General features: G+C 42.5%; 3 protein-coding genes across 6 annotated transcripts in view; 1 reads left to right on the top strand and 2 right to left on the bottom strand.

Moving 5' to 3' along the window:
* The window catches only part of fam184b (family with sequence similarity 184 member B), a 52,462-nt gene extending 48,632 nt beyond the window's left edge, over positions 1-3,830 (bottom strand). For 2 of the 3 annotated variants that reach the window (XM_034594603.1, XM_034594602.1), the window contains exon 1: positions 3,170-3,830. In XM_034594603.1, the coding sequence (XP_034450494.1) occupies positions 3,170-3,322 (153 nt within the window). In that variant the 5' untranslated portion in view covers positions 3,323-3,830. The remainder of the gene's footprint in view (positions 1-3,169) is intronic. The other variant, XM_034594604.1, reaches the window with a different exon arrangement.
* Positions 2,996-18,294, bottom strand: part of lcorl (ligand dependent nuclear receptor corepressor-like) — a 32,837-nt gene continuing 17,538 nt past the window's right edge. Inside the window, exons 8-9 of the transcript XR_004614819.1 lie at positions 17,592-18,271; positions 2,996-3,006 (exon numbers count right to left, since the gene is read on the bottom strand). The gene's annotated coding sequence lies outside the window, so the exon portion shown is untranslated. The remainder of the gene's footprint in view (positions 3,007-17,591; positions 18,272-18,294) is intronic.
* Positions 6,354-16,317, top strand: ncapg (non-SMC condensin I complex, subunit G). Of its 2 annotated transcripts, none has more exons than XM_034594607.1 (22): positions 6,354-6,460; positions 6,716-6,830; positions 7,505-7,747; positions 7,885-8,113; positions 8,277-8,422; positions 8,560-8,644; positions 8,948-9,140; positions 9,232-9,381; positions 9,963-10,103; positions 10,714-10,837; positions 11,137-11,226; positions 12,189-12,377; positions 12,485-12,595; positions 13,339-13,458; positions 13,688-13,918; positions 14,014-14,195; positions 14,356-14,521; positions 14,696-14,863; positions 15,267-15,390; positions 15,651-15,698; positions 15,821-15,890; positions 16,016-16,317. In XM_034594607.1, exons 2-22 carry the CDS (start codon positions 6,723-6,725, stop codon positions 16,140-16,142), a joined length of 3,045 nt encoding a protein of 1,014 aa, XP_034450498.1. In that variant the 5' UTR covers positions 6,354-6,460; positions 6,716-6,722; the 3' UTR covers positions 16,143-16,317. The 2 variants fall into 2 exon arrangements, with proteins under 2 accessions (XP_034450498.1, XP_034450497.1); XM_034594606.1 differs by having other exon boundaries at positions 15,651-15,707.

Here is an 18,294-nt window from a genome sequence, read left to right as displayed (position 1 = left end):
GTGCGAGCCAGGTAGACGTGAGGCGGTGTGTTAAGTGCATGAGTGTGTTCGTGCACTTGTACAGATATCTTTGTGAGGACCATTTTGAGACTAGAAGTTACAGAGTGAGGACATTTTGGCCGGTTCTTACTATCTGACTCACTTTCATTGGGCTGTTTGAAGGTTAGCTTTAGTATGGTTAAGCATTTAGTTGTGGTGGTTAAGATTAGGGTAAGGGGCTATTTCATGCCCCCATTCCTAACCCTAACCCTAATTGCAACCCTAACCCTAACCCTAATCACAACCCTAACCTAAACTTACCAAGGTCGTAGAAACTCATAGATGGTACCAATAGATCGGGCGTGGCCGCATTAGTGGGGGTAGAGCCTACTCCCAAGTAGCCGTTAGTAGCCGCTAATCGCAACCCTGATCGCAACCCTAACCCTAACCGCAATTAGGGTTAGGGTTAGGGTTGCGATTAGGGTTAGGGTTAGGGTTGGTGAATGCCGTAGAGACTTGGGAGTAGGCTCTACCCCCACTAATGCGGGCATGCCCGATCGATTGGTACCATCTATGAGTTTCTACGACTTTGGTAAGTTTAGAGTTAGGGTTAGGGTTTGGGTTGCAGCTAGGTCTCCTGCTTCATCCAAAGACTGGGCAGCTGAAATGGGGAGCCAAAGGCAATGCACTGGCCCACAGGGTTTGGGTTAGGGGGTTAGTTTTATGATTAGGGTTCTGCTATTATGTCAGATGGTTAAAGATACAGGAAACCACCATATTGGATACTTGCCTACAGGTGCTGGTGAACAATAGATGATTAAGTTAGGAGTTACTTGCCTTCACTGAGTCTTAGACCGGTAACCCTCAGGTTGAAAGCCTGATGCTTTACTGACTGAGCTATACAGCCCACATGACACAGGTAACTGAATCGAGGGGTGTGGGGTAAATTCCTCAACCCACTGAGAGTTAGACCTGATTGACTCGTAAAAAGAAACAATACACCACAGGGTTAGAGGGTTAGTTTGGGGACAATTTAAGAATCAATAGGAGCCTGGGCGACAAAGTCCATATTCTATCTATCGACCAGGACTTTAACACTGGACTCTTGGTCAAAAGCCCTGCACTGTAAATTCACTGGGATGTAACTTTCAATACATTTTCAGTTGTGATTAGTTTTCATCATAAGGTCAAATAAATCAAATCCCAACAATTTATCCACATTACCCAGAGTTATGAAGAAAAACCCTAATGTTGATGTTTATATGTATTCCTGCTATTTTCTGAGGACTTCCAGCTGTTGGGGCAAATTTTGATGTCAAACTTACATATTTGAGGTGTATTGAAAGCAGCAGCATTTTAAATTATCTTTTAATCCTGCCCCTTATAATACATAAATATTGTTAAACTCTTTAAGCATCTGCTTTAGTCACAAGTAACCCTGTTACTCTAGAGTTTATATTTTAGGATGACACAGTAAACAGCAGTTTATTCTAGCCATGTGGATTCATCAGATTTCTATCACTGTCCAGGGTGGAAGAAGATACATTATGATATTTCTATGTGGGTTAGGGTGGGTTGTGTGTGTGTGTGTGTGTGTGTGTGTGTGTGTGTGTGTGTGTGTGTGTGTGTGTGTGTGTGTGTGTGTGTGTGGGTGTGTGTGTGTGCGCCAGCAAGTAGGCAGAGTAGAGTACGGGTTATTAAATATATAAGGTTACCACAGCTGACCCATTTCCCGCTTCCTCTCTTCTCCACACCCTGCCCCAAAACACTCAAATAAACCACGTGTCACATGCCCAGCATCCCAGAGCCGGGTGAAAAAACTGCTTACACCAAATATCAGATTTGATGATCCTCATATTTCATCAGCGCTACGGGTCTCGGATTTATTTACTGACGTCATCAAAGAGCTAAAGTGGGCTAGCACGGCCTGCATAAAGTTTCAGCAGAGAGAGAAACTAGTGGAGGCTTTACAGGACGGATTTATGATTGAGGGAGGAGGAGGTGTAGAAGGACGGGGCTGGTAAATTCCCCCTAACAAGCACAGACACAAGTGCTGACCCCTCATCTGTGTCATCGTTGTTTATCTGTGTCTGTTTGTATGAGTAAAAGCCTTTTGGACAACACACACCAATAAAGCTGTGGCATGTATTGCATTGCATGTACTCCTGGACGGGCACACACACACACACACACCTATGGGCTACACAGAGGTGAAGCCATAAGGGGAGATGGGATGCGCACAGTCATCAGTAATTGTCATAGCTCAACAAGCGACGGGTCATGCTCTGCCTCTGTAAGCATTATTGTGAAGCACAGAGAGGGTGAATCCCCATATAGCAATGCTTACTGTATGAAATGCAGAGCACATAACGGCTGCTGCTGCTGCTGCAGCTGCCAAGCATCCCTGGCTGCACCCTGACAAGAGTGCATGGAAGAAGATGCACAGTGAGATGTGGAGATTAAAGCCTGATCATGACAAATATCTGATTGATAAGTAATTTCATGCATGTATAAATATCATAACCATTTGCTGCAGCGTCTTTTTTAAATCTGATGCATTTGTATCTGTTGGTCAAACAAAGGGAAATAATTGAGGGCTTTGGCATCTGTGTGCAAATCTCTGCTGTGAAACGTGCAAAGATGTGGGTTTTTTTTATCTTTGATGCATGGTGAAGATAATGCACAGATGAGCTGACTGATACATCACTGTTAATTGTTGCTCTGATTGGCTTGGCAGTGAAAAGATCTGCAGCCTCCACCTAAAGCTCCTGTAATGATCCTGCTAATGTCTGATTGCTGTGACAGTCACGAAGAGGAATACAAAACACTGACCCAAGTTTTCTAGTCATGATCCCAAGAGATAATGATGATTGGTGACCTATGGTGTCCATCTATAATGTTGTTTATTAAGGTGTGAGCTAGCTGGTGTATTGTATCATCTTATATTTCCTTTATTTGCCTTCTACTGATCATCTCTAGAAGAATTTTGATTCCTGAGACAGCCTCTGTTGATGTCTGTGTAGCATACTCCCCATCACAGTATCATGAGTAGCGGGTGTGTTTTCAGCATGGAGCCTGATTCTGTGTCGGTGCGATGTGGCTGATAGTGAGGCGGCCATCAGATCATCCAATCAGCCTGACACATCCGGTGGCAGCGCGCCTGTCTCCCGGTGCCAGCGGCGGCTCTTACCTTGGTGAGCTGCGCGATCTTCTTGCACATCTTGCTGTGCATCTGGTAGTCGTACAGCTCCTGCTCGATGTTGGCGAACTCTGCCGCAGTCCCGTTGACGGCGGAGCCCGGCCCGGGGGGCTGAGCGGCAGCCTTACCGGCGCCCGAAGCCATAGCGGATCCACCCCCCCCTTCACTCCTCCAGGGGAACTTCCCGCACCGGGGCGCACTCAGAAACGATCCTGCCACAGCTCAGAGGAAAAATCCCACCGCGAATCGCGTCAACTTTTTTTCACGCGTGCATGTCATTCCTCCGTGCGCAGAGACGCTCCCGCGCGCAGCTCGAGCGGTTCGCTGGAAAACATCTGGGTCGGCGGGGCTCTCCTCTTGCGTTCCGGTGGCTGCCCCCCCTCTCCCGCGGTCCACCCGGTGCTCGCGGAGGTCACACGCTGGGAGTCCATCGGGGACGCGCTCGCGCCAACCGACCCTTCCCCGCTGCTGACAGATAGATAAATAAATAAATATATGGTTTTTTTAAAATCTTATTCTAAGAGGGAGCGCTAGAGGACGGAGGTGTAGAATCCAACCACCTGTCTCGCGGCAGGGGCGGAGAGGGGCGTGTGTATCCTACGGTACATTACCGGAGACAGCTCGAGAGGCGCACTGCTGCTGCTGCAGTGCTGCCCCGCCCCTACCGGCGCTGCTGTATCAGTACCGATCACCGGGAGCAGAGAGGAAAGGGGGGAGGAGGAGGAGGAGGAGGAGAGGAAGAACAAGAGGAGGAAGAGGAGGAAGAAGAGGAGAGGGTCCCTGGGGTCCAGTCGTGTGATTTTACTCCATCACTCAGATACCATAAACAGAACAGGCGTAGAGCAGTGTCAGTAACAGTGCACGGACCTTACAGTCAGAAGAACAGACAGATATTTGTTTTAATAAAACATTAGACAAATAATATCTATCCAAATGGTAGACCCCGTTCACCTACTAGCCATTTATCACCAAGTATAGTATATCTATGGCCTTTATTGTGAAAACAGAAACCCAGAAACCCAGAAACAAAAACAACACAGGTTTAGATCGTCTGTCAGTTAATATGTACTTTCATGAAACACTATTTACTTAGGGTTATACTGGATGTGAGCACCATCTGGTCCACGTGTCCAGCAATTTGTGAAATCAACAATCCAACAACAGTGTTTAGTGATTTGAAATTCTCATGTGCTCTCTCTTTTTATTCTTCACAGAACTGCTTCCATCAGTTTCCATCAGCCCGGTGTGACACCATGAATGTTTCAAGACAGAATGTGCTGTTATCCCTAGTTATACAAGTCATTTCGTTTGAGACTACAAAGCGGCACAAGGCAATACGGAGCGACTATGAAATGTCTATTTATTGTTGGATGTGTTCTATTAATACATCAAATTTAGTTTATCTTAAAGACATGACCTGGAAATTAGATAACACTGCATATGCTAATATAGTGATGCAAATAAAATTGCTGTTACACAAGCCAGATGACACTTCAGGGAGCTTGGGAGGTCTTGGGGCCCTGTAGGGAGTTGTGTACTTTTGCTTGTAGTTGTAGTAGTAGTAGTAATTTAGCACTGGCCATGTGGTCATGCATGTGCTCACACATACAGTGATGGAGAGTGGTGACATAAGTGTATGTGTGTGATTCAGTCTATTAGCATTGGACCATCCTAAAACTAGCATAAAACAAAAAGTTAATTTCAAATTAATGAGAAATGATTGTTTAATGATGCCTATATAGGCTATATGACATATGACATAAGTCATTTACTTGCTAAGAAAGCATTGGAATGGCTTTACTATTAAATTAATGTACAGATGTTCAAAAGGCCATTTTTCCCCAGATCTTTTTGGCTCATGACAAAGGTGTATGGACTAATGGAGAAACTTTTAGCCCATCTACTAGCATGAATATTTGATACGATAATACACCTCCCATATAATCCCTCACCCACATGCACGTCGGTCTAAAGCAAACACGCTGACAGAGTGCCCTCTATATTAAATTGATTTCCAGGAATAGATGTTTGCAGCAGTTGTTGTTGACATACAATGAAAAGCTCCATCCCCTTGTGAAGACATGTGTTCCTGCGCTTCACTCCACAGCTGTATCTGATATCACAACATCAGCATCATTAGCCTACAACACCAGCAGAAGGGCCTCACATATAGATGGCTCATATGGGCATGGAAATATTGGCAGATCAATTTCAGGATATTTCTGTTTATCCAATCAAAATCAAGCCATATGATTGCATTGTTCAGTGTGGTCAATATCTAAGGGGACTTTTGTAAATGAGTATGTAATCTCTACATGTATTTTAGGACATTTCACTCAATATGAATTGTTATCCATTTAAACCATGAAAAATCCGGATGCATTTTTTTTAGCTATAAGTAATGAATATGTTCATTGTGATTCATCTGTTATTTATCATCTCAATAAACCATTTGATCTGAAAATTGTCAGTAAAAAATACTCACTATTTTTAATAAAGGGTCAAATAAACAGTTTATGATTTATTTAAAAAAAATTCAACTTAAAGTACACTGTTTTGTGCAGTATACAGTTTTATGTCGGCCGCCATTAATCATTACATTACATTTCATTTAGCTGACGCTTTTATCCAAAGCGACTTACAATAAGTGCATTCAACCATGAGGGTACAAACCCACAACAACAAGAATCAAAATGAAGAAGTAAGTTTTCGGTAATTTATTTTCGGTATTATCATAAACATATTTATGACCCTTTTTTTTCTCGTGTCACTCTACTCATACTCTACCCAAAACAACTTTTTGCACATTTGTGTCATCTGCACATCACAATATGTCCTTACGATTACGTACAAACTGTTTTTCTACTTGCTCGTGCAATCATCCTGTGCCACTGCACTACTACAACAACAACTTGTTTTCTATACGAACCACTACAGTGAAAGGTGTATATTATGTACATACTCTGCATTTATTTATTATTTATTAATATTATTCCATTTCCCCCCCAATATTTTTGTATTCTCTTGTATACCTCATCGTGACCTGCCTGCTGCACCCGGTGGGTGGATCAATAAAGTTTTACCTTATCCTATTTTATCTCACACATAGTCTTGTGGTCTTTTTCGCCTGTCAGGCAACACTCAGGGCGAAACACGTCGAGACTGGACGAGATTACGCGTCTCAGTTCTCGCGAGAACACACGACAGTTGAATTTGAAAACAGGCGGCTTCCTCGCGCGGAGCAGAGGAGAAGAGAAGGAAAAGAACATCTTCAAAAACCGAGTAAGTTCACTTCTCTCTGTACAACACGATGTTTTCTTCAATGTTAGGATTTAAGAAGACGTGACGTCTCTCTCGGAAACCTTATCCCACACGACTCTGCTCAGTTCCGGTGTTCCCCTGCTGGTTCCTTCGGGACTGAGCTCTGGTTCTCTGCGGAGACACCGGAGACCAACGAGCCGCTGTTCGTACCATGTTCGCTGAAGAGCTTCCGCGGCTGTTCGGGTGACTTTGTGTTTGAACTCGTGTTTTCCACAGAAGGAAAATGACGGCAGACAATGAAATGGAGATTAAAGAGGCGTTTCAACGCGCTCAGAAAGGCCACAACAACAAGGCCAAGCTGGTGGCCAGTCTGAAGAGCCGGTACAACAAGGTGAGGCGCTCATCATGACGAGCTGCTCGTTTACGATCAGACATATTGTTAGTGGACCTGCTGACTCACAATTCAAATCTATAACCTGCATTAGGTCACTTTTAAGCTTTCATTAGCAGTAACTGAGCTTTAATATAAGCATCATAGGTTTGAACGCTGCATAATTAATAGCTGTAAACAGAAAGTGAGGACATTGGAGTGCACAGTATTCGTCCACACTTCTATCATATCATCCTGTGTTATTTACAACTGTCTTAACTGTTTTATGATATTGTCATAAGCTGCAACAGTTACTTGACATATCGATCATTCCATCGACGGATAGAAAACACATCAGCAAGTCCCTCATATCTGAAGGAAATGGAAAATTCTCACTCAGCCTATAGTGCTAGTTAGAATTTGACTACATTGCCCCAAATAAAACAAAGCAAGTGGCAAACGTAATTTTTTATTTTAAAGCCACAAGCTGAAAGAATTTAAAGTTTGAGAAGACCCAAAGTATTCTGTGGGTTTGCTCCGAGTGTGTGGTAAATAGAAACTGAACACCACCTCTCTGTGTATAGTTTTAACTGCCCATTTCCACTGTTTCGTTTGAAACCTTATTTTAGATTATATCTCTTGGTTTTCATCTCTTGTTGTCTGTTATTAACAACCTCCTCCATCTCGTCCTTCAGCTTGAGGATAAGACCCTGTTCCATGAGGAGTTTGTCCACTACTTGAAGTATGCCATGATCGTTTACAAGCGTGAACCTACAGTTGAAAATGTCATAGAGTTTGTCGCAAGGTTCGCCACAAGTTTCCAGTCTCCACCTAAAACAGAGGAGGAGCAGCAGCAGCAGCAGGAGGATGAGGAGGAAGATGAAGAAGATGAGGAGGATCATCCATTTCTGAGTTTCATCTTCAACTTCCTGTTAGAGGTATAAACATTAAAAAATTCCTGAGGCACTATTTGTTCTTTGTGTGCTACATGACGATCAATGTCCACACCCAAACACTTAATGTCTCCCTCTTTCTCCCCAATCCTTGCTCCTCTTTTACTTTCCTGTCTTTGTAGTCTCATAAAGCCAGCAGCCATGCTGTGCGTTTCCGCGTGTGCCAGCTGATCAACAAGTTGCTGGGCAGTATGGCAGAGAATGCCCAGATTGACGATGACCTCTTCGATCACATCCACCAAGCAATGCTGATCCGCGTCACCGACAAGTTCCCCAACGTGAGGATTCAGGCTGCTTTGGCCATGACGCGTCTGCAGCAGCCAAAAGATCCTGAATGCCCCACCATCAATGGTTTGTTTTTTCCCTGCCTTCATGTTATAATTTAGAAATTGTGTGTATGAACCCAAATATCCCCCTCTGTTCTGCTATTGCTAAAATACTTTAATGGGACCTTTGGGTATCTTTGTCATTGGCTCTCTAACTGTCTACTGCTCTGTTTCTTTCCTATTTCCAGCATATCTGTTGATTCTGGACAATGATAGTAACGCTGAAGTACGACGTGCTGTCCTGTCCTGCATTGCGATGTCCCCACAGACCCTCCCCAAAATACTCAAACGTACCCGGGACATCAAAGAGAACGTCCGCAAGCTAGCCTACCAGGTAGCCACACGCCATCACATTTTTCAGTATAAATACATGCACTCTCATGCTCAGTAAAACAACATAATAAAGTGTATTTTATTTTTGATATTGTGAATTAAGGTTTGTTCTAATATTTCTGCTCGTGTCTGTTTAAGGTTCTAGCTGAAAAGGTTCACATCAAAGCTTTGACCATCGCACAGAGAGTTATTCTTCTGCAGCAGGGTCTCCATGACTCCTCAGGTAATTGTGATTCTGTATGTGTGTGTGATAGGTAAAAACAGAATTGGTATTTGCACTTGCTTTATTGTAAAACTTCAAATAATGCTGCAAGTTTTACTTATTTTAAGTATCAACATTTCTGCCTGTTATTTCTTTGATCTGATGTCAAGAAGCTGTTTTTAAATAAGGTCTTTAAATATATTTTGCTCATTTTATAGAAAAATTACCAAAATGTTTTGTTGATAATAAATCAAGTTGCAGATGAATCAGCGCTAATTTCCGTTCAGCTGTATTAATGTGTCTGACTGGATGTGTGCATTATAGAAGCGGTGAGGGAAGTGGTTTGTGATCGTCTACTGCCGGCCTGGCTGCTTCGGCTCGATGGTAACGTCATCGACCTCCTGCACAAGCTGGATGTGGAGAACTGCGCCAAAACAGCTCTGGACACACTGAAAGCCATCTTCAATGGCAAACCTACTGAGGAACTGCTTCAGGACCGAGTACAGCTCGACAACAGGTACACTGACACACTTCAAACTCTGTCTCTTGGGAGATATGACTGATTAAAATACCTGAGGCTGAAGATCAAATATGTGTGTTTTTAATAGGAAGCTGATCCCAGTGGACTCTCTGACCTGTGAGAATGTGCTCTACTGGAGAGCTCTGTGTGAATTCATCAATGCCAAAGGAGATGAAGGTGATGAAATACTGGAGCAAGTGTTAGCAGACGCTGCCACTTACGCCGACTACCTCCATGGGTGAGAGAAAAGATTGATTCACAGGATTACTCTCAGATTTCCTGCTGTGAGCTGTATAATTTACTCTTACTGCAGTGCAAACTGTGGAAGCAGTAACTACAGCTTCTTTATTCTTGTAGGAAAAGCGGCTATAAATCAATACTTTTAGAATAATCTTGTTTTCAATGGCAAACTTCAGAGAATGATGTGATAATGTGAAACCTGAGTATGCAGTTCCCATCTGCTTTATGTATCTTTGTGAATTTCACCTTCTTGTTTCTATGTCCACAGCATTTAGCAGTGAAAGACTATTATTATATATATATGTGTGTGTGTGTGTGTGTGTGTGTGTGTGTGTGTGTGTGTGTGTGTGTGTGTGTGTGTGTGTGTGTGTGTGTGTGTGTGTGTGTGTGTGTGTGTGTGTGTGTGTGTGTGTGTGTGTGTGTGTGTGTGTGTGTGTTTTCTATCTTTACCACTGTGACTCAGGCCACTGAGTGCGGTTTGCATTTTGACTTTGCCGTCATTGAGAGTGTCGCTGATTAATATCTAATCTGACGGTTCTCTGAGAGCTGCTGTTTGACTATTGACTCTGACTGTTGTAGATATCTGAGGGTGGTGCCCGTGCTGTCGGAGGAGCAGAGGGCCGACTTCAATCACCTGGAGCTGGTCATGACCAAAGAGTTCGTCGCTCAGCAGCTCATCCATCTCATCGGGTGTCTGGACACAAACGAGGAGGGCGGCAGGTAAGATGAGGGTCGGGTTTGGGTACTTTGTTACCTCTGTGCTGTTGGCTATACGCAGTGTCAGATCATTTTCACAAAGTTAAAAACAACAGACACAGCCTTGAAGGGAGAGGGGACGAGTCTGACAAAGTTTAGAAACCTCTGTTTTAGTGATGGACAAGATAAAATGTTGTATTTACCTTAATATCAATGATGCCCCATTTTATTCAAACTTGCCCGTGTAATATATTTCCTCCCTCGTGTTGGCTCACATCTGTGTTTGTCCTGATTACAGTAGGACCAATCTAGGGCTACAGATTCAGATCTAGACCACTTACAGTAATTCTTTTCTAGACTAAACTAAGCTGATTGGTAGGATAAATGACAGATTATATGTCATTTGGCATTCAAGCTTTCCCTAGTTGTAAGATTCTGTCAGTTTAATGTAATTTGAGGTATGGGTTAATTTTGTTTGGTAAGAGATAGTGTCAGTAATTTTAAAGATTTTTAGTTTATTTTACAATTACATGGCAATCACCTTTCAGGGCAAACAAGCACATTTTTTCTAATTTTCCAACTATTATGATCACCTTGTCTTTAACCAGACTTACTATGTTTCCTGTCTCTGTAGGAAGCGTGTGTTGGCTGTTCTGCAGGAGATGTTGGCTCATCCACAGACCCCCTCCTCTCTGGTCTCCCTACTCACTGAGAAACTCCTCACCCTCATGTCTGATGACCACAGACGCATACAAACTGTAAGTTAGAATACATCTTACTGGTAAATAGGAACTTTGATATTTCACTCTATCCAGACTGAACTTAACATTTTTTGATGCCCTTTGTGATTTCACTATAAAAGCTGAAATTATGAACCAGTGTTTCCAGATGGACACACTTTAGGGGGATGATTCTTTTGATGGATACATGAATTAAACTGTCCTTTGCTACTAGAGATGTTTTGTTTGATATGTCAGAAATTAACCAGATTTTCCATCATTGGGTGCGGGCATCATTACCACTGAGATTAATGTCTACATGGCTTTGTGTCGCACAGGTGGCAGAAATCATCTCTGATGTGAGGGAGCCCATCATGGAGGCCAGTCAACCAGTGGATAAGAATGCGAGCCGCCGGCAGCAGGTCCAGGTGGGCAACACTTTGCCAACTGAAACACTTTGCCCTCCATAGTTAGGATGGATGACAACATGACATATTGACATAGAACTAGTTTTCATTTTGTAGAAAAATGTAAATAATTACAAAGAGACAAAGATGAAGTGAGAGATTTATTTCCAAAAAATATTACACAGGATTCTTATACTGTGAAGGTTTCCTGATATTTACATTTTACAGACTCTTAGAATAAAATATGAAAATTTACCAAAGACAGTTAGAAAGTATACAATATGTATATACAAACTGTGTACGCAATGTACTTAAGTACTGACATTCAAACAACTTAAATTGATATTACTCATTTATAATTTCCTCTAATCAACATTCATCTACAGTCTTCTGAGCTCTATTTATATTCCTTCCTTGTCTGTGTGTATTTGTTCATTCTGTTGTACCTCCATCTGGCTGACGGTTTGCATGTGTTAACAAGTGGGCTGGAAGGTGCAAATCATGTTCGCCATTCTGGGTTTTGCCTTTGGGCATCCAGGTTCATTAGGTTTCCTTCTCTATCAGTTTTCTTCACCCCATTTCTTCACCGTATTTGACCTTAATGACCTCAATTACCAAGGAACAGAAGTAGGCACAGAGTTTAGTCATGATTGTCAATCCATCAACTATCTATCTTTGAACAAGCATCTAAAATGTGTATTATTTTGGAGACTAAACATCTGCAGAGGAGGTGAATCCTAACTCAGGTGTTTCAACTTCTCTACGTTCAGTGCACCTGCTCGCTTGAACCCTCTCTCTCTTTTCAGTGAGTAAAAGCAAAGTTCCCTCTTGAGAGTTGTAACCTGGCGCAGAACCTCGGCTGTTGTTGTTTTTCCTGTTAGTGGAGGAGCAGTTGTTGCTCTCAACAGTCAAAGATCCTCTGGGGTGTATTTCAGCCAAGGAATGACTCCCCACCTCTCTTTTTCTCCCCTCCTCCCATCCAGCTGGCAGAGGTGAAGGTGCGTATCATGGAGGCCAAACAAACCCTGGAGGACTGTATCACTGCCCAGGAGTTCAGCCGCGCTGCAGAGCTGAAAGACTCCATCACAGAGCTGGAGAACAACAGGAACCAGATCCTCCAGGAAATCGCAGAGATCAACCAGCCGGCTGACAAAGAGATCCGCTCTGAGAAGGTTAATATCAACACAGGAAGCACAGATTATTTTTTTATTTAAAAGTAGATGCCAAGAGATTTTCCAGGAAAAGTCTTAAATGTGTGTTTTTGTTTTCTGTGTTTCAGAATGATCCAGAGACTCTTCTGAGATGTTTAACGATGTGTGCTGAGCTGCTGAAGCAGATGACCATCAAGACTCCGATTGGTCCAACCATAAGTGCCTTAATGTCCTCACTGGTATATACACACCCCTCATCATATTTTTCACTTGACTTACCATAGATTGGATCTTTTAGAAACCAGTAGTATCAGACCCATAGTTTTGGTTTAACATAAAGTGTTTGGTCTGTGGAGAGTTTGAGTTATAGCTAGAGTGAGAGCGCTTGAGGGGCAGGTGAGCGTCTGTTTGTCTCCCAGGTGGAATCTACAGCCAGGAACTTTGACTTAAGATAAATGGAGGTGATGCGGTACCTTGAATTGAGTTAGGCCATGCCGTGCACAGATTGAGGCCATATGCAACTCTTTCAGTGCTCTTCTCAGAGAAGAAGAAACTATGAATTAAAGGTTAGATTTTTAAAGGCTCAAAGGAAAACAAGAGTGACTCCTCAGGCAAATTGGGAAAGAAAGGTGTACTAGCTTCAAAATAACTGAGAACCTGGAGGAATCTGAGAAGGTGAAATTGGGGTGAATTTAATTTATTTCGCAGTTGAAATGTAGGAAATATACTGTATATTTCCTATATGATGAATCAGGAGAATAGGCTCATATATATATCTCATATAGTTTTGTCTGCTGCCAAATTTACTTATATTTACTGAATGTTGACCTTAGGTGTGTAAATTATGACCATTGGAGAATAAAGCTGAGCCTTAAACTCTTTTGAGGATGACCAAAACCAAAACCAAATCAGACCTTTGATTCATGTGTGATTTGTTTATTGTTTTACATTTATATGAAACCAGTGACTCAATATTTCTCAGGTCCTGCCCAGTATAGCAAATGCTCACCCTGCTGTCCGCAACATGGCCGTGGTGTGTCTGGGAACATGCACTCTGCACAGCAAGGAGCTGGCCAAAGCTCACATGGTCCTGCTGCTCCAGGTAACACTACACTGCAAATGTTAAATCAATCAGAAAGGAATGCAACAGGGTTTTTACATGTAAATCACTAGTTGTATCCACCTGTGACGATAGATTCTGTTTAAGTTGTCTTTATTCGTTACTCAGTTACTGCAGCTAATACAAAAGCTAACTTGCATAACTAGGTACTTTTCTACTGCCAGTATTACAAGTGTATTTATGTGTGTGCGCACGCTTTTGCCTTTTTCAGATTGCCCAGCTGGATGAGGTAAAGATCCGTATCAGTGCTCTGCGGGCCATCATCGACCTGTTGCTGCTGTTCGGCTTCCAGCTGCTCTCTGAAGCAGCTGCCACTCAGACGGCCCTGCCCTGGCAGTCTCCTGACAGACAGGAAGAGGACGCACCCGCGGTGGCCGAGGACAAGGCGGAGGACACCGCGCAGAGTATCCTTGTGATGCTCTCAGAGTTTCTGGACAGTGAGGTGAGCTATATCATGAACCTGACTATGCATTCACATATTTAGGATGTAAAGTAGTTGAAGTATGATTGAGGTATGTGCTTGTTCCACATTTCCAGGTGTCTGACCTGCGTACAGAAACAGCAGAAGGCCTGGCCAAGCTCATGTACACCGGCCGCATCTCCAGTGCTAAGATGTTGTCCCGTCTGGTGTTGCTGTGGTACAATCCTGTCACTGAGGACGACACCCGCCTGCGACACTGCCTCGGCGTCTTCTTCCAACTCTACGCCCGCGAGAGCAGGTCACACATGTTCTCATATACCAGCAAACTATGAGCTATGTGGTTCATTTATTTGACTGTGTATTTCCCTCTTATTAGTTTTATTATCATGACTTGTATGTAGGGAGTGATTAGTTATGCAACGTAAACTAATAAGGCGGTGGTCTTTGTGGTGAATTAGGCTCCACCAGGAGGTTGTGGAGGAGAGTTTCCTTCCAACAGTTCGGACTCTGATGAATGCCCCGGCCACCTCTCCTCTTGCTGAGGTGGATATTAACAACGTGGTGGAGCTGCTTGTGGAGCTGACTCGACCAAGTGCACTTATTAAACCCTCAACCAACACAGAGGTAGGAAACACCCACTGAGACTCATATCTTTATTATTATTATTTTTATTGACTCACTCAGCTTTAGTCCCACAAATACATTCATTTCTTCTGCACAGATGAAATCTGCAAATTGTATGAGTCACTTCACAATGAGGCAAAAAACTAATTGAGTTTATTGGTGGTTTGTCTTCAGGAGGTGTGTGTCCATGACTACTTGGCGGTGCGCATGTGTGGGGAGATGCTGAAGGACCCTACAGCCCCTGAGGTTCGTCTCTACGCCAAGACTCTAAGTAACCTGGAGCTCAGCAGAGACGAGACCGTCAGGAAAGACCTGCAGACGCTGCTGCAGCAGCTTGTACAGGTAGATACAAACATCCAGTTAAAACACAGCCTCTCATCTATATTACTAACTATTATTTGTACTATTGTACTATTAGATATTAAGATATTTTCTCTATCTATATTAGAAAATAGTTAAAATTGCCCTTGAGCTTCGTAGAGCTCTTCAGATGTTATGTTTGACCATCTGTCTAAAATCCCCAGTTTACTGTTGTATAAAACAGGAAATCATCACAATTCAAGAGATGGAATCTGTGAATGTTTGGTATTTTTGCTTGAATCAAAACAAAGTTAATCAATTATCAGAATAGATGCCCTTAACTTTTCTGTAAATTGATTCTTCGATGAGATGACAGTAGTTTTATGTGCATGTGTATCTGTTGAGTAAAATCATATCATTTCCCCCCTGTTGTCCTTGTCTGCAGGTGGTGAAGGATCGTGTGTGTCTCCGAGCTCTGGAAAAGATGTTAAATCAGCTTGTGGACTCTAGAGAACAGGCCGAGCTCCTCATTGCCAGTGCACTTCAACCAGTGGATGTTAATGCAGATGGTACATGAAGTGACAATCTGTATAAAAGAGCACCCGACACCCCGCTGAGCGGCCATAAACAATGTTGTCTTCTCAGAGTGTGTGTAACTAGATTTACCATAATTTGTGACAACTCCTGCTGTGAAAGGATTAGGTCTTAATAGCTAAATGTTTCCAAGTGGATTAAAACATGTCTGACTCCATCCCGCTCAGTGTCGGTCAAGATAAGAACGCAGCGAGCAGAGAGAGGAACGGCTAAATATGAATTTCTGTTTCCACAGAGGCTGCAACAGAAGACCCATCTAAATCTGCCAAGAGAGGAAAAAGAGGTAATGCAGGTTCTGTATACTCACCCATGACTGCAGTTGTGTATTTTTAGAGCTCTTCTCGTCTACCTGAGAGAAAGAGTTGAGTCAGCGCTGCGGGGTAACCGGAGTGTTTGTGTGCACAGGTCAGAGGAAAGTCTGCACGGCTAAAGGAGGCAGAAAGACGAGCAGGAGGGCTGAGTCGTCAGAGGAGAGGTGAGGCTTCTTCCATTATTCCCGTCTGTGTTTCAGGAAACACGACGGCTGAGGCCATCATTATACGTGATGAACATTACATAACTAATTTCTCACATTTAACCTGTTCTTTGTTTTGGCTCCAGTGATGGAGAAAATGTTCCAGAGTCAGTTTCCCTGATGCGTCCGTCACGGAGAGCCAAAACCGCAGCTCTGGAGAAAACAAAGCTGGATCTCAACACCCTCATCAACCAGGAGGCCAATGTTTCATAGAAGTTAATGCAAAAATAATAACTACAATGTTACTTTTAACAAGTTCAGTATACGTCATCAACTTTTTTCTAATGTTAACATAGTAAAGCTGATGTCAGTAACTTTCATTTTCAAGTTTTGCCATTTTAATCCTAAAAGTGAAATATATCAATAAAGCTTGTTCATTATCACAACCCGATCAGTGGTGCCTGATTTTTTGGGATTCTGTGTTTACACTTCTCAATGTAAAACCTATGGGCTGAGGATCAATATGATCTACAACAGTAAGCTATGGGTAAATAAACACATTTCTTAAGGTGAGCAGAGAGCGGACACACCATGTTGACCGTGCTTTACTCTGCAGTGGAAACCATACATCGGTTTTTCAATCTGCTGTAAATCACAATCACTCGTTAGTTATTTCAAAAGACTCTTTATTGTTCCAATGCCAGACGCCTCTTAGTGCATCTGTAAAGGACAGTATAAAAACACCATAAAGAAAATATACAACAATTGTTTAGCACCAGGTTCTTCAACAGAGGTTTACTTAACACAACACTGGGCCACACCACCTCCATCCTGTTGAAATGGCAACCATAGTAGCACACACACGAGGGTAGTCAGGCACACAATACACACTACGGGTTTAAGGTTTGACCTACAGCCAGACATCTCGGATCAAACGTATCGATCCAAGATTAGTGTTAACCAATCAAATCTCTTGTCTATCACAAGGTTGATGACAGAGCAGTGGGCTGAGCTCCAGTGGAGGTAGGCGTCTCTTGCTCCAGCTTGAAGAAAAACACAAAAGGAACTCTAGGGAACAGCAACACGTCTCCCACCTGCATTTAAACAGTAATTAATGCTATTATGTGTATGATAAAAAAAATGTAATGCTATTATAACAATTAAGGATCTGTTATTTTTCAGCTTCATTGAGTAGAATAAAGCAGGTGGGGTGGGGGTGGGGGGGGGGGGGAACTAGTCTTGTATAGCGATATCCTCTAAAATCACATTACATGGCTATGGAAACAACTGAAGTAACATCCCAGGCCATTGGTACTTGTTTACATCCATTCGTCTGTCAGCAATAAAATAATTACTACATACTGATAAATCCTCTGGGTTTGTATTGCACCAAATAGGTTCTCTAGTTTTACAGTAGGGGTTGGTAGTAGGACACGGGATGTGCAAAACATGGGGGAGGAGTCTGTAGCGGGATTAATAATCTCAGATGGAATAGTGCAAGAAGTAGATCTGACGCAATCATATAACGACAAACGAGTTTCAACAAGTCACATCCCACAGACCGACAAATGAATCAGAATCTACTTTACACAACTGCATAATGACACTGTCTTCATTACTTCACGTGCACCTCCTGGGTTTAGTGGGACTGAAAATGAAGTCGTTTTGAACGTGTATGTTTGCGCTTAATGTGTAATCAATAGTATTGTTTAAAAAAAAGACAATATTTAGCGGACTTCTGGCCAATTAGTTTGACACAGGAATGTATATTTAGGGTCCATACACATATTGTGAATCGGGTAAAATAATTCCTTCATTCAAAGCATGTTTTTTGGCACCTACTTTAAAATATAAGTGTGATGGTATCAAACGAGGATATTAAAGTATCATAAACATTCAATGTAAGTTTTCCAAACCTAAAAAAAGTTCTTAAATTAAAAACTTTGAATTTCACAAGTGCCACGAAATGATGAAAATTCATTTGGGGGAATATTTACGAGTTGTACAATAACAATTACTTCAAGTACTTAAAAAATGACAGATTCAGATTAATATTTGGTGACAGTGGCCTCAATAAGGAGGGTTGTTGGGGGGGCCAGGGAGAGCACCAGCTTTATGCAGTCCCATTTAAACAATTTGAGATAAACACGTTCAGAAAGACAAAGGCAAGTTGATGATAAAAATAAAAAAAAAACACAGTATCAAACATTCTGTACATACATATCCATGGATAAAAATAGTGCAACATCAAGCTTTTGTTAAGTTAGACTGCTACATAACTGCTGAGTGTAAGACGGAACCATAGTGGGATGGTCAGTCCTCGTGGTCAGCTCAATGTCAGAAGGCACCGTGTTAAAGTCCCTTTCCCAGGAAGGAGGAGGTCTCGTGCTTCGGTTAGTTCTCTGGGAGAAAAGAGAGAGAGCAC

The sequence above is a fragment of the Hippoglossus hippoglossus genome, chromosome 1, assembly GCF_009819705.1.
Source record: "Hippoglossus hippoglossus isolate fHipHip1 chromosome 1, fHipHip1.pri, whole genome shotgun sequence".
In the NCBI taxonomy this organism is placed as follows: Eukaryota; Metazoa; Chordata; class Actinopteri; order Pleuronectiformes; family Pleuronectidae; genus Hippoglossus; species Hippoglossus hippoglossus.
Note: the sequence above shows the minus strand (reverse complement) of the source record. Positions and strands in the feature narration are given on the sequence as shown.

Bases quoted from the DNA above. Each gene is read 5' to 3' on its own strand.
- ncapg (XM_034594606.1), top strand. From the start codon at position 6,723: ATGACGGCAGACAATGAAATGGAGATTAAAGAGGCGTTTCAACGCGCT. The intron at 7,748-7,884 runs GTATAAACATTA...CTGTCTTTGTAG, and splicing joins TCTTCAACTTCCTGTTAGAG to TCTCATAAAGCCAGCAGCCA. The intron at 11,227-12,188 runs GTGGGCAACACT...CCTCCCATCCAG, and splicing joins GCCGCCGGCAGCAGGTCCAG to CTGGCAGAGGTGAAGGTGCG.